Source organism: Pseudorca crassidens, chromosome 12, assembly GCF_039906515.1.
Source record: "Pseudorca crassidens isolate mPseCra1 chromosome 12, mPseCra1.hap1, whole genome shotgun sequence".
Lineage (NCBI taxonomy): Eukaryota > Metazoa > Chordata > Mammalia > Artiodactyla > Delphinidae > Pseudorca > Pseudorca crassidens.
The window spans coordinates 45,777,810-45,792,515 of record NC_090307.1 but is presented as its reverse complement, the minus strand read 5'-3'; the positions used below and the strand labels follow the sequence as shown (position 1 = coordinate 45,792,515).

Below are 14,706 nucleotides of genomic sequence, written 5' to 3'. Positions count from 1 at the left end.
CCATCTTTACTCTTATTAACTTTTACTGGTGGTTGGCATTCGGGGCCCTCATCATGGTCTTTAACTTTAACAGTGACAGTTGTAATGCACATAGTAGGAGTTTGTGAGTTTGCTGCTTTAGGGAATTGTGCTTCGTTAAGTACACCAATTTGCAAAACCATTTGGCGATGTACTTCATAGTTCAATGACTGTTCGATAAACATACCAAAATGAGTCTCTCTCTCTCTATATATACATATATATAGAAGACATAACTATGATTCCAAGTTTTAGCACGAAAAGGAAAATCATTTTTATGTATAAAATGTTACCAAAAGTTGTTGCTAATGTATTAACGACGAATAATTAGCTTCCTATAGTGACAAACACTATCAAATGCAAAATCGTTGATTTTTAAGATTCAACAAATTTTTCTTCTCACTTTCCTTTGGAAAGGTCCTGCTTTCATTTTTTTTTTTATTACAAGTTTAAATACTAATAGAAATACAGAATAAGTGTTTAAATAAATTCAAATGGACTATTTCTCATTATTTTATTATTATCAAATGCGATAACAGTGATAACTAAATTAGCAAAAGTCCCTCTAAGCTAAGTATATAAAATAATTAGATAGACTGTAACCAAGCAGGACCCTATGGGGCCTTCCCAGGGCAGACTTCTCCCCCATATACTCTGCTTTAGCTCCTTTCTGTAGTACCTAGATAATAGTACCTGATGCACACTTCCTGAGTTGTTTTAAAGATGTGAAAAGCCCCCACCAAATGGAAGATGTTAACTACTTGATGACCATGAGCTCATAGCCCACAGGCCTAAGGACTGATAATGTTAACCCCTATGACACCACCCTGTTACCTCACCATCAACCAATCAGAGAATTGTGCAGGAGCTGATCACATACTCTGGGATGCCCCTCCCTCACCTTGCCTTTACAAATGGTTTGCTAAAATCCTTAGGGGAGTTTGGAGGTTTTGAGCACAAGCCACCTGTTCTCCTTGTATTGGCACCTTTTCAATAAAGCTGTACTTTCCTTCACTACAACCTGGTGTCAGTAGATTGGCTTTACTGCCAGCGGGCGAGCGGGCCTGAGCTTGGTTCGGTGATAAGACTACTAGGACATGAGATTTGGCTATAATGGAGCAGTTACTCTGAGTATCTGAGTCAAAAGATATAATCATATTATCTAGCAGCACCTTTTCAAAGTATATTATATACAGATTTGTTAGTTCATGAACTGAGTAACTAGAAAGAATCCTAAAACAATAAATGACTAGAGACTAAAATCTATCAAAATAACAAAAAAAGAAAGAAAGAAATCTAGGAAAAAGTCCAAAAATATTTTTAAAAGAAATTTAAAAAGAGAAAGGAAAAATAAGCAATATTATAATTAAAGGACAGTTTCTAAAAATTTTATAAGGAACGCAAAATTTATGCATATCACTTCTAAGAAAATACGTACTCTAACTTCTTTGGGAGTTCATGATCAGTTTACACATAGTTTAGTGACTGAGAAATTAATTAAGCAATTCATCACTTCTCTATCTAGTAAACATGTAGTTGTGGTGATGATGTCTGGATGTACGGAGAAATGCTTTGAATTGTCTGGAATTTGCTGTAAGATTTTATATTTCAGACAAGTATGTAGAGTATCAGGTTCATCGAGGTCTATGGCAGTCACTTTTCCCACTGAAGTTCCTGTTAAATAAATCCAATACTGTCAACAACTTAAAATAGCAATATAATTGAATTACAAACAAAAATAAAATCAAGGCATTGCTGTGGCATATTCTCCCAAAAAACCCACAAGTTGACTGATTTTACAGGTAAGTGGAGAAGTATCTAAATGCTCCCCCACAACTCCAAGTTCCCCTAACCTGGAAACTTCAATTAGGTGGTGGCTACTGTGGATAACATAATTTGTGTTCTGCATACGTGAGAACATCCACCCCACCGATGGTAACAGAGGTTCTCAAATTCTTCCTCTCAATCCAGTTCATGGGCCATTTTTTGATGGGACCTTCTCTGTATATCTTGTTTCTTTAATACCCCACTTGATAGTGTTAAAGGAAAAGCACAGCTTTGCATATGATAACAAAGGTTTTATGCTTTTATATTTTAATAAATGTGCTGAATTGTTAATACATATAAGACAAACATTATGCAACGGTCTGAATATCATTTGGACAAGCTTTATGGCTCAGAAATCAGATTATTGGCAATGTTACTTTAGCAAACCATTTACTGTGGGAAAATAATATTGAATATGCACACAAAATAATATTAAATATGCACATAGAAACTAAGAACATATCTTGCGATTTTTGAGAATGAACTAGACTTGCTATGCCCTTTGGTTTGATGAGGCCACAATCTTGGCTGGTGAGAGCATCAAACCAGTTTAAAATTTTTTCAATTTGTTTGGGAAATAAGCTAAGTAAAGAAATGCAGGGCTTCCCTGGTGGCGCAGTGGTCGAGAGTCCACCTGCTGATGCAGGGGACGCGGGTTCGTGCCCCGGTCCAGGAAGATCCTACATGACGCGGAGCGGCTGGGCCCGTGAGCCATGGCCGCTGAGCCTGCACGTCCGGAGCCTGTGCTCCGCAGCGGGAGAGGCCACAGCAGTAAGAGGCCCGCGTACCGCAAAAAAAAAAAAAAAAAAAAAAGAAATGCATACGTTGTTATAAGCCAGATCAGCATTTCCATACCATAATCTATTTCTGGGTCCTTGAAAATGTATTGCGACTTTATAAAGATTCAAATGCTCTATTGCTTTATAAATACATCTGGGACACATATGTACATGATCAAAATAGAAAATATAAACAGCCTTTGTCTGTCATTGTGGATTAATCTAACAAAGCTAGTAACTTTGTGTATCACTTAGCTGCTTTCTACATGTGCCTAGAAAATGAGCACAAAAAGGTTTGCCTTTGAAGAGCCTATGATCTCATAAGGCTACAAAGTTTTATGTAGAATATCCATGAAAGTCAAGCATTTAAAAATGTTTTGCGTAACTGTGCCTAAAACATTAATGAAGAATTCAACTGAAGCAAAATTCTCATGTTTTTCCTAAGATGTGAACTTACCGGTTTGGCAATTCTCAGGCACACTAAAGACAGTCACTTTGTCTTCAAAATATGAGGCATTACCGTTATCATCTTCAACTTTGAATAGTAAGGGGAGTGTGTACTCAGGTGCATAACCGTCCACAGTAGTTGCATAGGCGTAGATCTGAAAGGTAGACAAACACCATCAGCTAATTCTTGAATAAGAAATTAGGCACAAAATTAAACCTAGCGGTTGGGGAAATATGTAATTTTTAAAAAATCATTGGCAAAGTCCTATGTAACTAAGAACTTATGCAACAGAGAGACAACACAGCAGCACAGACTATGCCTGCCCTATGGCTTCAATCCTTTCTCATTATTCTCTCACCAAGTACCATGCACTCCAGCTGAAGGAGGCTACTCTGTTCCCTGAATTAACTGCATGCAGTTCTGCTTGTTAGAATGCATGTAGACTTCCCCTAGTCATGCTAATAACAAGTATTTTTTTCTAAAGTTTATACAAAATATGATTCTAGTTATTTTTAGATTTATATACACATATAAATATCAACTATTTCTGGGTGACTTGATTGTGTTCTTTTCTCTACCTGTATTTTCTCATTTTTCTATCAGTAACATGTATTTCTTGTGTAGTAAAAATGCTAATAAAATCATATATATATATATATATATATATATATATTCCAAACTCTATCTCAAAATGATATATCTTGGTCCCGAATGTGAGGATTTAATGCCCTTTTTCTTTAAATACCATCAAAATATTTCTGAAGTTTTCTGGTAAATGGTTGAGTTAAACAGATTTTCTTCACTGACAGGAACAACTAAACCTGCCCAAAGTGAAGTCTGTGTTAACTCAGTTCTTCACCACAACTAGCCTTCCTGATTTCCCTACCTTAACCATTTTCTAAAATGAACCAGGATTAAAGTCTCAGGTATCTAACTCCTCCCCCTCTTTAGCCTTATATTAGTCAGTTGCCAGGTTCTAGAGATTACAGCATTTCTGTGTCTCTGTCATTCACTTCTCTTTTCTATTCTCAATGCCATTATCCTCATGTCACTCCAAATGTATCCTATCAACTTTCATATTGTATCCTACACACGTGTCCTACCAACTTTCCTACAGTTGTCCTAACTGACCTTCTCCAAACTATGTAGCCCTCAGGAGTCAGATTCATTTCCACAAAGCACAATTTTAATCATGATATTAGCTAATCAGACTTTTCAGTGATCTTCCTATCATCTACCAGAGTAACACAAAATCCTCACTGTTGTGTGGAAAGGAAACATTTCATCTTCACATGCTAACCTGGAGGGGAAGAAATTTCCACTCCAACCTCTAGGACAGAAGGTTTTGAAATAACCATTCATGTTCTCTCTGTTCCCTTTTTCACTTTTCCCCAAACAACCTCCAGCTGGGCTTTTTCAGTAATAAAACTTATACTTTGATTTCTGTCAGTCTGATCCCTGTATCTTAATAAATTCTGCACTCAGGGATACAGGAGTGTATTGTCACTACTTCACCACCACCACCATCACCACTACCACCACACTATTCAGCCTTCCTATCAATCTCTCCCTCTCCCCTCATATTTGATGTAATTTTTTCTTTCTTTAACTGCTGTCATTTTGAGAGTTTTGGCTAGAGAAAACTATGTCATTGTTTTATGTCCCTATTAGTTTCCAATTGTCCTCAGGGGTGAAGCCTGAGACTTCGGATCGCTGTGTGACTGAAGCACCTAACACAGTGCCTTACATTGGGTAATTCACCAATAAATAGCTTGTTGCATTCAATTCCATCCATCTTTTTTTTCTTAGGAAAATAAACCACCCCTTAAGTTTGCCCTCTGTAAAAACTGTTGTAAACATTCTATGGGACCACTTGTAATGAATTCTTCTACTTCATCACGTTGGTATTAAAACATCTCCCTATCTAACCTAAGTCCATCCTGCTGTAATTTACACTAATTTTTGCTAGTTTTTCTCTTCAGTGGAAATGATCATCTACTTCTCGCTGTATAATCACTTGTAGTTTAAAATAGGTCCTGATGCTCAACTACAAATAAATATCATTATTCCACATTCCACTGATTTTCAGATGTAGTGATTTTGTTTCTGGTACTATTTCAGGTACTAGTTTGATTTTTTTACTATTAATGTGCTGAGCATCTCCAAAAAAAATAAAAATTCAAATAATTATTGTAAAGATGATTTAAACTAGAAATGCAGCTGAACTTTAAACCACAGCCTGGATCCCTAGGAGAATCCACTAATATTCATATGATAAAGGAACTAATTATAAATATTTTCATAATTAGTCACTAAAGCAGCAGTTTCAGAAAGCTCAGTACAACTAATGGTTTTGCAGTCTAGTTCCCATTATTCTATATGAAAAGCAATAATAATATATTTAAATATTGTTATAATACCTATAAATAGAATACTATACTTTAGTAGAATTACTCATATTTTTAGCTAAGTTAGAAGAGTATTATTTAAATTTCTTGTGTCTACTATTGTGATATTTCCCCCTTGAATTCTTCTGTAGCTTGAAGAACCTCATCTCTTTTAGCCCTTTTGCCCTATAATTTGCCTTTATCTCTGTAATTGCTCTCATCTTTGGGAATGTGTAAACAGTTGTCAACAGAAGTTGGGGCTTGAATTTACCCTTGTAGAGAGGGGTATTGAGTGTAGACTGGGCAGAGGAAGGGAGAGAGCAGTGACACCAAAGCTGAGTGTGTACAGAAGGTAACTAGCAACATGAATTTAAAGACAATGGACAGACTTGTGTGTCTGGAAAAGAAATCATATGTTACAAGATAGTAAGGCTCTGGCTGGATAGGTAAGAAGGGACCAGATTGAACTGATTTTTCCCTATAAACTTATAAAAGGTACAGACTCTCCTCAAAATTCAAAGAGGAAGAGTGTTTGCAGCTGCTTTCTTTCATAAAATAACTTGGAATTACTGAAGAAAATTCACTTCTTATACAACTCTTCTTTAAAAAACTTGCAAAAGGGCCTTATATAAATCCCTAAAAGCCTAGATGCATTGAATGGTTTAAAACAAATTCCTTCAACTGCAATAATGGTGTGACTCATCCAGAAAAATCTTTACCCGCCAAAATTAAACAATACAACATGTGGCAATAGAGCAAATGGGAGCACAGTAATGATATGTATTGAATTAGACCCTGTTCCCAATAATCAAGGAAATCTAATTATTTCGAACAACAATAATTTATTAACACTTAACATTCAAATAGGTTAGATAAAAGCAAAGAATTGGAAAATCCCATCAAAAGCCCCAGTCTTGAGGACAAAATTCTGGAATATGTGCATTATTTGATCTCTGCCATTGGAATATTTTTAGAGAGCTTTACTGTTTATATGGTGATTTTGCCAGCATTATGGCATTTAATGATCACAACAGCTCTGAGGTAGATAAGACAACAATTCGCAGCCCATAACACAAAGAAAACAGATTCTTGAAGTTGTGACTTGTCCAAGACTAAAAGCAAAAGTGGCAGATACTGAAGACCCACTAATTTCCAGAGAAATAAGCTTTCCAGTAAAAAACAGTAAATGAAACTGATCTGATAGAAAAGCAAAGACATACTATTTTGATTTTAACCTCTACGTTGACAGAGAAGGCTTCTATTCCACATTGTCTCAAGAGATTTTACAACTTGCACCATGTTTACATCTGGTTGTTATACTTTATGAATTTTGTTGATTTGCAGTTGGTGTTTCTTAATGTCAATTCAATCTTAAGCATGTTAATGGAAACTAGAGAAACACAAGTAATTCTGAAGGAAAATTACTCAAAAGGCCAACTTTGAGCAAAAATTCCAAACTATTTTATTCCTTTGTCCTTTAAAAGACATCAAAAAATTGTGAAGTAACTTTTTAATTTTGTTTTATTTTATTTTATTTTAGGCCACACCGTATAGCTCTTGGGATCTTAGTTCCCTGACCATATATATCCCCTCAGCAGCGAAAGTGCAGTGTCCTAACCACTGGACCGCCAGGGAATTCCCAGTAGCTTATTTAAATTATAAACTATTCTCTTTCCCTTCCCTCTTGCAATGATCTTAATAAGAAGCCAAAAGAGACAGCAGATTGACCAGTGAGAAGCAGCTAAAGACCTCAAAAATCCATAAACAGTATGTTATCAGCAGAATAAGAAATGAAGTGTACATCACAACGTACAGAGCAGGCAGCTTTCTATTTCTCCACAAGAATGACTGCTAGTGTTAGAGCTTTTCTTCCTATGAAGAAGCTATAAAAGCAGCAGAGAACTTATATATTTACATGCGCTTGTATGTAAATATACATATTTATCAATTATTTATTTGGCTTTTTGATAAAAGGTCAAAATGTTTCAAGTGAAGAAATATAGCATTGCTTATCATTCTAGATACTATGATTTTCACATACATAGTAACGTGAAGAAAATAAGTAACGATTGTATATAACAATATCATGGATAATGCCCAAACAATTTCTGTTTTTCATAAGTTCTGTTTTTTATCAATAAGGCACACACACACACATGCACATGCACACACACACACACGGAGTAAGAACCAGTTTCACCTATTTCCTGATTTAATCACTTGTCACTTAACCAACCAGAACTTTATAGGGTTTTGGTGAAAGATACTATCTTGAGAAATGTTGACCCGCCTAAAAAGAGATAACCCACTTACAAATATTAAAGAATTGATTTTATTCCACATGAAGTGGGATGATGAAAATTTGTTAAAATACTAGCTACTGTGCAAAGCACTTGTATACCTATATAAAGACATACAGGGGGGCTTCCCTGGTGGCGCAGTGGTTGAGAGTCCACCTGCCAATGCAGGGGACACAGGTTCGTGCCCCGGTCCGGGAAGATCCCACATGCCGCGGAGCGGCTGGGCCCTTGAGCCATGGCCGCTGAGCCTGCGCGTCCGGAGCCTGTGCTCCGCAACGGGAGAGGCCACAACAGTGAGAGGCCCGCGTACCACAAAAAAAAAAAAAAAGAAGACACACAGGTCAGCGTGTGTTCCAGCATATTTTATTTTATGTGATATGGAGACTCTTTACAATTTGGACATAAAATAATATTTTGTAAGCCTTGTTCTAAATGTATAACAAATGTAAAATACATGTAATATGTAAGCATATTCTAAATTTGATGAAGACTTCTTGTAATCAAAACAAATTTAGCTGGGAAACTCTCTTATAAATCGAATCCCTTATTAATAAATCATCTCATAAGACCAGATTCACTGTGCAGAGTTTGCTTAAAGTGAGATTTATGTGAATTCCAGCAACCTTCTCCCTTCCCACTCTCTGGTTACCACCACTCACTGCAAGAAGACGAGCTTAGAGTCAGAACATTCAAACCAATCCGGTGGACTGGCCCTACTGCATTCTCTGAAGAGAGGGACCTCATAGAATGTTCTATTAAGATGGGAATAAACTGTAGATGGTCTCATCTCGTCTTTAAAGAGAGACTCAAATCCATAGTTACTTGGGAGAAAGCCACGCAGGGTGGAGCACCACATCTCCAGCCAGAATCAATCTTCACTGACCCACCTTGCCTTGTTCTGCAGGTAGGTCCCTCTTATTGCCACACCTGAAAACATCTGATATTCTGACTTTGCTCCCTGGCTACTGCGTTGCTCATTTTTACACCAGTTGTAAATAGCCCTATTATTCCTTAAAACCGTCTAGTCTTTATGTATGTTAATTATAAGTGGAATAGACAAACAAGTGAGCATTCAAGAGCAGTAATTTTAGCACAGAAGGAAACAGATGAGATGAAGGGCTCTTGTGAGCAGATTATTGTGTTTAAGTCTTGCCTAATATACCTTCCTTCCTCCTGCTTCCAGTACAATTTCTATCTCCTTCTGTTCCTGTCTCTGAGTATCTGAAAGCAAAACGGAAAAACTCTTCTTTTCAGAAGACAAAATGAGGTTATGTGCTGTGTAAGTGGAGCCGTCTTCTAGAATGCTGAAGTCAGGACCACTTGACTGAATTAGGCTCGCCGACCAGAGACGCTCCTTCAGATTCACCGCAGGGAAGAAATGTCACTGTAATTTGTAAAGTAAAACAAGAATAGAACAAGTTTTACAGGAATGACAACCTCCAGTTAGTGCATGAGAAGCAAAAAGGGGGAGGTTACGCTTGGAATGTGTGGAATAATTACTATTCTAAAACTTAGAGGCCATAAAGATTAAGTAATTAAACTGATGGAGTCACCGTTTCCACTGCTTTCATCATTTAAATATTTTTAATGTCACTGGATTTATTGTTTCCACTTTAACTCGTGTATATGTACAAATGTGTTGTTTTCTATTATGTGTAGTAAACTGTATGATGTCAGATTTTGAACTTGTTTGCGATAATCTGTGATAGTTAAAACTATCTTGCAAAAAATAAGAAAACTGGTCTATACTTAAGTAATATTTCTCAGTAATACTGCAAGTATTAATTCCATAAAAGCTTTTGGAGGCTTAATAAACCCCAAGCTTAATGATGCTTAGTGGTTGTATCAAAATATTTCCTTTACTGATTCATATTTAATATATTTACCATATTTACTATGTGTCTTTAGAGTATAGACTGTGTACCATTTAAGTGCTTTTAAAAGATATAAGGAGGGGCTTCCCTGGTGGCATAGTGGTTGAGAGTCTGTCTGCCAATGCAGGGGACACGGGTTCGAGCCCTGGTCTGGGAAGATCCCACATGCCCAGTTGACATGTCAACTGGACCCGTGAGCCACAACTACTGAGCCTGCGCGTCTGGAGCCTGTGCTCCGCAACGAGAGGCCACGACAGTGAGAGGCCCGCACACCACGATGAAGAGTGGCCCCCGCTCGCCACAACTGGAGAAAGCCCTCGCACAGAAACGAAGACCCAACACAGCCAAAAATAATAATTAAAAAAAAAAAAAGAAAAAAGATATAAGAGATTAATTCAAAACCTCAAAGCACTGGGCAAAGTATATAGAAGTATACCACTTCTGTATACAAGGTGTGTTTTTCTTGATGTAAACTTAAGGCTAATGAAAAACACTGATGAAAGGAATGTTACCCCTGGACTCAGAACAACCAACCCATGCCTCAGGTATGGCTGTGATAGTAAGACTACTTAAATTTTTATTTGACTTTCTGAAGCTATTCTATGAAATAGATCACATAAATTCTTGATGGTTACTTGGTCATTGTAATCAAACTCAAGCATAAATTTTATTTTGGGACATTTCAATTTTGACACATCTGTTTTATATGTAATCAATTAAAGAATGTTGGAAGCAGATCAGTCATAGGAAACTAAAACATGTTTCTGGTTTTGGTGCCTCTCTTTGTTTGTACTAAACTAAGATAATTTAGTCCTCTGATGCTTGCTAATTTTTCTGGCAAGAAAAGTGTACAGCTAACTTGGTACTTTGTTTCTAACCACTACCAAAAAACAAGTAGTTTATCTTTCATTTCATGTCGAATTTTAATGCAAGTAGCTACCATATGGCTTTTATCCCAAACTTTATAAGACCAGCTGGAAGCTAAATGTAGTAGTTAAAACTACGAAATTCGTAACATGGTTTCTCACCTTTGCCTACAAGTGCTTCAGCCTGAAGATGAGAAGGAACTTGAAGAGAAATATTCTGACAGGCACTGCAAAATAATATTAAAAACTCAAAAGAAGGAAAAAAATCAGGAATTACATTTGATCACAAACTTTCGCATTACAGTTTTGTCTTATTGATAAAAGTATTGTCAATTCAGAAACAAATTAATCTTCCAATCCCTCAATATTTTTTGTATTCATTTTAAAATGAAACAGCAAAGAAAGTGGCTTTAGGGACACAACAGTCATTTAGTATCAATGAAAAAATTAAAATGAATAGAGTTCTTAGAACCAGAATTCTATTGCATCCTTTCAAGAAAATGTGTTACAAACCATTGACTCTATATAGAGTTTATCATCTCTAAGACCATTTGTAAATGTCATTCTGATTTCTTAGCATGAAGAAAGTACTTAACTCTGGAATACAATAATCACATATTTGTACACAAATCATCATTTTCACAGCCCCAAGCAATTTGACCTGTAGTTAAATCGAGAAAATATTCGAGGATATTTTTAACCGCCTGAAGACCAACGTCCATAAATATTCGCTGATCTCAAATTACTCCTTAGACTGTCTTTGCATAAACTTCAAAGTCTAAATGATATCATTCACAAAACTAGTCTAAAAAGAAATACATTTCAAAATTTAGAGAGTAGACTTCAACAGGGTAAAGATTTTTTTTTTTTTGCTGTACGCGGGCCTCTCACTGTTGTGACCTCTCCCGCTGCGGAGCACAGGCTCCGGACGCGCAGGCTCAGCGGCCATGGCTCACGGGCCCAGCCGCTCCGTGGTATGCGGGATCTTCCTGGACCGGGGCACGAACCCGTGTCCCATGCATCGGCAGGCGGACTCTCAACCACTGTGCCACCAGGGAAGCCCCAGGGTAAAGATTTTTAATTAAATTCAAGACACAAATATTGCTTTAAAAAGCTATATACCTAACTCAGAGACTATCTGAAAAATAAGAGAAAAGCTATCAGTTTAAAAGTGAAGGTAAGTTCAAAACCTATTTTACTTATTTTTCTTGGCATTTTCTGTTTATTTGCTGCTTCTACTGTTTTTCCAAACGACAGTTTCATTATTATTTAAATATAAAACAGAGCTAGGACAGGGCTTCCTTGGTGGCGCAGTGGTTAAGAATACGCCTGCCAATGCAGGGGACACGGGTTCGAGCTCTGGTCCAGGAAGATCCCACGTGCTGCGGAACAACTAAGCTTGTGTGCCACAACTACTGAGCCTGTGCTCTAGAACCCCAGAGCCACAACTACTGAGCCCGTGTGCCACAACTACTGAAGCCCACGTGCCTAGAGCCTGTGTCCGCAACAAGAGAAGCCACCGCAATGAGAAGCCCGCGCACCGCAGCAAAGACTAGCCCCCACTCGCCATAACTAGGGAAAGCCCGCGTGCAACAACGAAGACCCAATGCAGCCAAAAATAAATAAATAAAATAAATAAATTAAAAAAAGAAAAGATTAAGAAAAAAACTCGTCTTGACCAATACAGATACTAATTAAGATGCAATAAAAAAAATAGAGCTACAACAGATAGGTCAATTTAATAACCAATTTTTCTCTGAGGACATATTTCTAGAGTTATGGGACCCACTATTTGGGAAAAGGAAAGAAAACCATCAGCCATATTATGGATGTATATTTCTTTTCTAACTCAATCCAAGTTTTTTGGCTATATGGTGTCAGCCTATTTAAACAGTCTGTAATTTTACAATAACTCAGGCAGATAATACTAAAAACTGGAATTTAAAAAGTTGCATTTGTATTCCACTTTAAATAACCACTTTTTAAAAAATGAGTCTTGGGCTTCCCTGGTGGCGCAGTGGTTGAGAGTCTGCCTGCCAATGCAGGGGACGCGGGTTCGTGCCCTGGTCCAGGAAGATCCCACATGCCGTGGAGCAGCTAGGCCCGTGAGCCATGGCCACTGAGCCTGTGCTCCGCAATGGGAGAGGCCACAACAGTGAGAGGCCCGCGTACCGCAAAAAAAAAAAAAAAAAAGAAAAGAAAAAATGAGTCTTATTTCTTGACTTATAATATTTTTATTCCTTTTTTTAAAAATAATGATTACTTGTTTTTATTATAAATTTATTTATTTTTGGCTGCATTGGGTCTTCGTTGCTGCACGTGGGCTTTCTCTAGTTTTGGCTAGCGGGGGCTACTCTTTGTTGCGGTGTGCAGGCTTCTCATTGCGGTGGCTTCTCTCATTGCAGAGCACGGGCTCTAGGCACGCAGGCTTCAGTAGTTGTGGCTTGTGGGCTCTAGAGCAGAGGCTCAGTAGTTGTGGTGCACGGGCTTGGTTGCTCCGCAGCACATGGGATCATCCTGGACCAGGGCTTGAACCCATGTCCCCTGCATTGGCAGGCGGATTCTTAACCACTGCGCCACCAGGGAAGTCCCAATGTTTTCATTCTTAATACCAGGGAATGAAGTACACAGTTACAAAGTTATTAAAAACCTAAGTGGAAGCCAAGTTTCTGTATTTTTTCAAGACTGTCACATTTTTCTTTATCATTTTTTTTCAAGTTAAACACCTTGAACTAAGAGCTCTGCCCTTCTTTTAGCTCTTCCTGGGTAAAATTAAGAAAGTCCTGGATATTTCACCTCTCCACCCAGAATCCTTTTCCTCTTCTAGCAGCTCAGTGGAACTAAGTATGTTAAATAAGTACAGCTTATTTACTAGTAGCAAAAGCAAACCTCAGAACTTCCTGGGTCAAATGGCTGAGGAGTGAATTCATTCCATCACTCCTTAGAAAAACACCACAGCAAGACTGAACAGGGGATTCCCTTGAAAAACTAACAGGTTGGCAGTGGAAACTTGAAGAGCAAACCAAACACCTGCCATCCCGGGTCACAAGTCTCTCAACTCTTCCTTGAATTTTTCTCAGATCTGTTTTTGTTCTCCCAGTCTGCCTTCTCAGCCTTCCACTACCACTCTACTCTCTTTCAAGCCCAGACTAAAGGAGGGAAATGCACAGTAACATGCTTGAACTCCCTAATCCTTTGCTTGTTACTCACCAGAAAAGAGAAAAGGAGCTGCTTAGAGAATATGCTCTCTGGGGCAGTGGAGGCCACAGCCATCAGAAGCAGTCCCAATGGTCACGGGTGGTGGCTGGATAACAGGGAAGCTTGGGATGCACAGCGTGGCTTCAGCAGATTCCTGACAGCTGGCACTTGTACAGGATATTCTGCTGCCACCTTGACGTGGATGAGCTTGATTTGGAGAAGAGTCAGGAGGCAAGTGGTAAAAATGACAGGAGGAGGAGCCCCAGAACAATTGCTTTCCTCCTATTCTCAGGTCTGTCCTCCACCTTCAATTCAATTACCTCGGAATGGAAAGAGGTTTTCCTAGAAGTGGGGAGGGTGGGGTACCACTAGCTCTTCCTCACAGCTTTCAAAATTTCTACTGCCACTTGACACATAGGCAGAAGCAACAGGCAGCACCCTCAATCCTCAGCCTTCCTCCCTTCCCCCCATGTTAATGCTCTGAAGTCCTCCCTGGCTATTACCCACTCCCATGTCCTCCCCTCCTTCTTGGCCTTGTTAACCTGTCTTGGCCCTGGGTACAAACATAGATTGTGTGTGCACAAACTCCACTCAAAGAAGTGATGCCTCCTCAGCTGCCATTGGCAAATCAGGAATACACAGCCTGCAGTCACATCTATCAGAAGTTATCTCCCCATCTAAGCATTTTGGTGTAGTCTGTCACACCTAGCACTGCAGTTCTGCCCGAGGTCTGGCGCTCTGGTCCACAGCAGCAACTTCACAGATGTGTTGTGTCTACTCCTTATTATTGTCTGCATGCTGTGGTTTGATTCTCTAGATGTCACAGGAATTTCCTACAGTGCATATTGAAGTTATACAAGTAAGTGAATAAAGAAATATCTGGGGGCTTCCCTGATGGCGCAGTGGTTGAGAGTCTGCCTGCCGATGCAGGGGACACGGGTTCGTGCCCCGGTCCGGGAAGATCTCACATGCCGTGGAGCGGCTGGGCCCATGAGCTGCAAAAAAAAGA

At 38.6% G+C, this 14,706-nt stretch overlaps 1 protein-coding gene across 1 annotated transcript in view; it reads right to left on the bottom strand.

Annotated features, from left to right (window-relative positions):
- The window catches only part of DSC1 (desmocollin 1), a 28,119-nt gene extending 14,238 nt beyond the window's left edge, over window positions 1-13,881 (bottom strand). Inside the window, 6 exon segments of the mRNA XM_067701375.1 lie at window positions 2-188; window positions 1,490-1,692; window positions 3,082-3,226; window positions 8,922-9,126; window positions 10,664-10,746; window positions 13,710-13,881. Of these exon segments, the coding sequence (XP_067557476.1) occupies window positions 2-188; window positions 1,490-1,692; window positions 3,082-3,226; window positions 8,922-9,126; window positions 10,664-10,746; window positions 13,710-13,772 (886 nt within the window). The 5' untranslated portion in view covers window positions 13,773-13,881.
- Window positions 13,882-14,706: the final 825 nt, after the last annotated feature.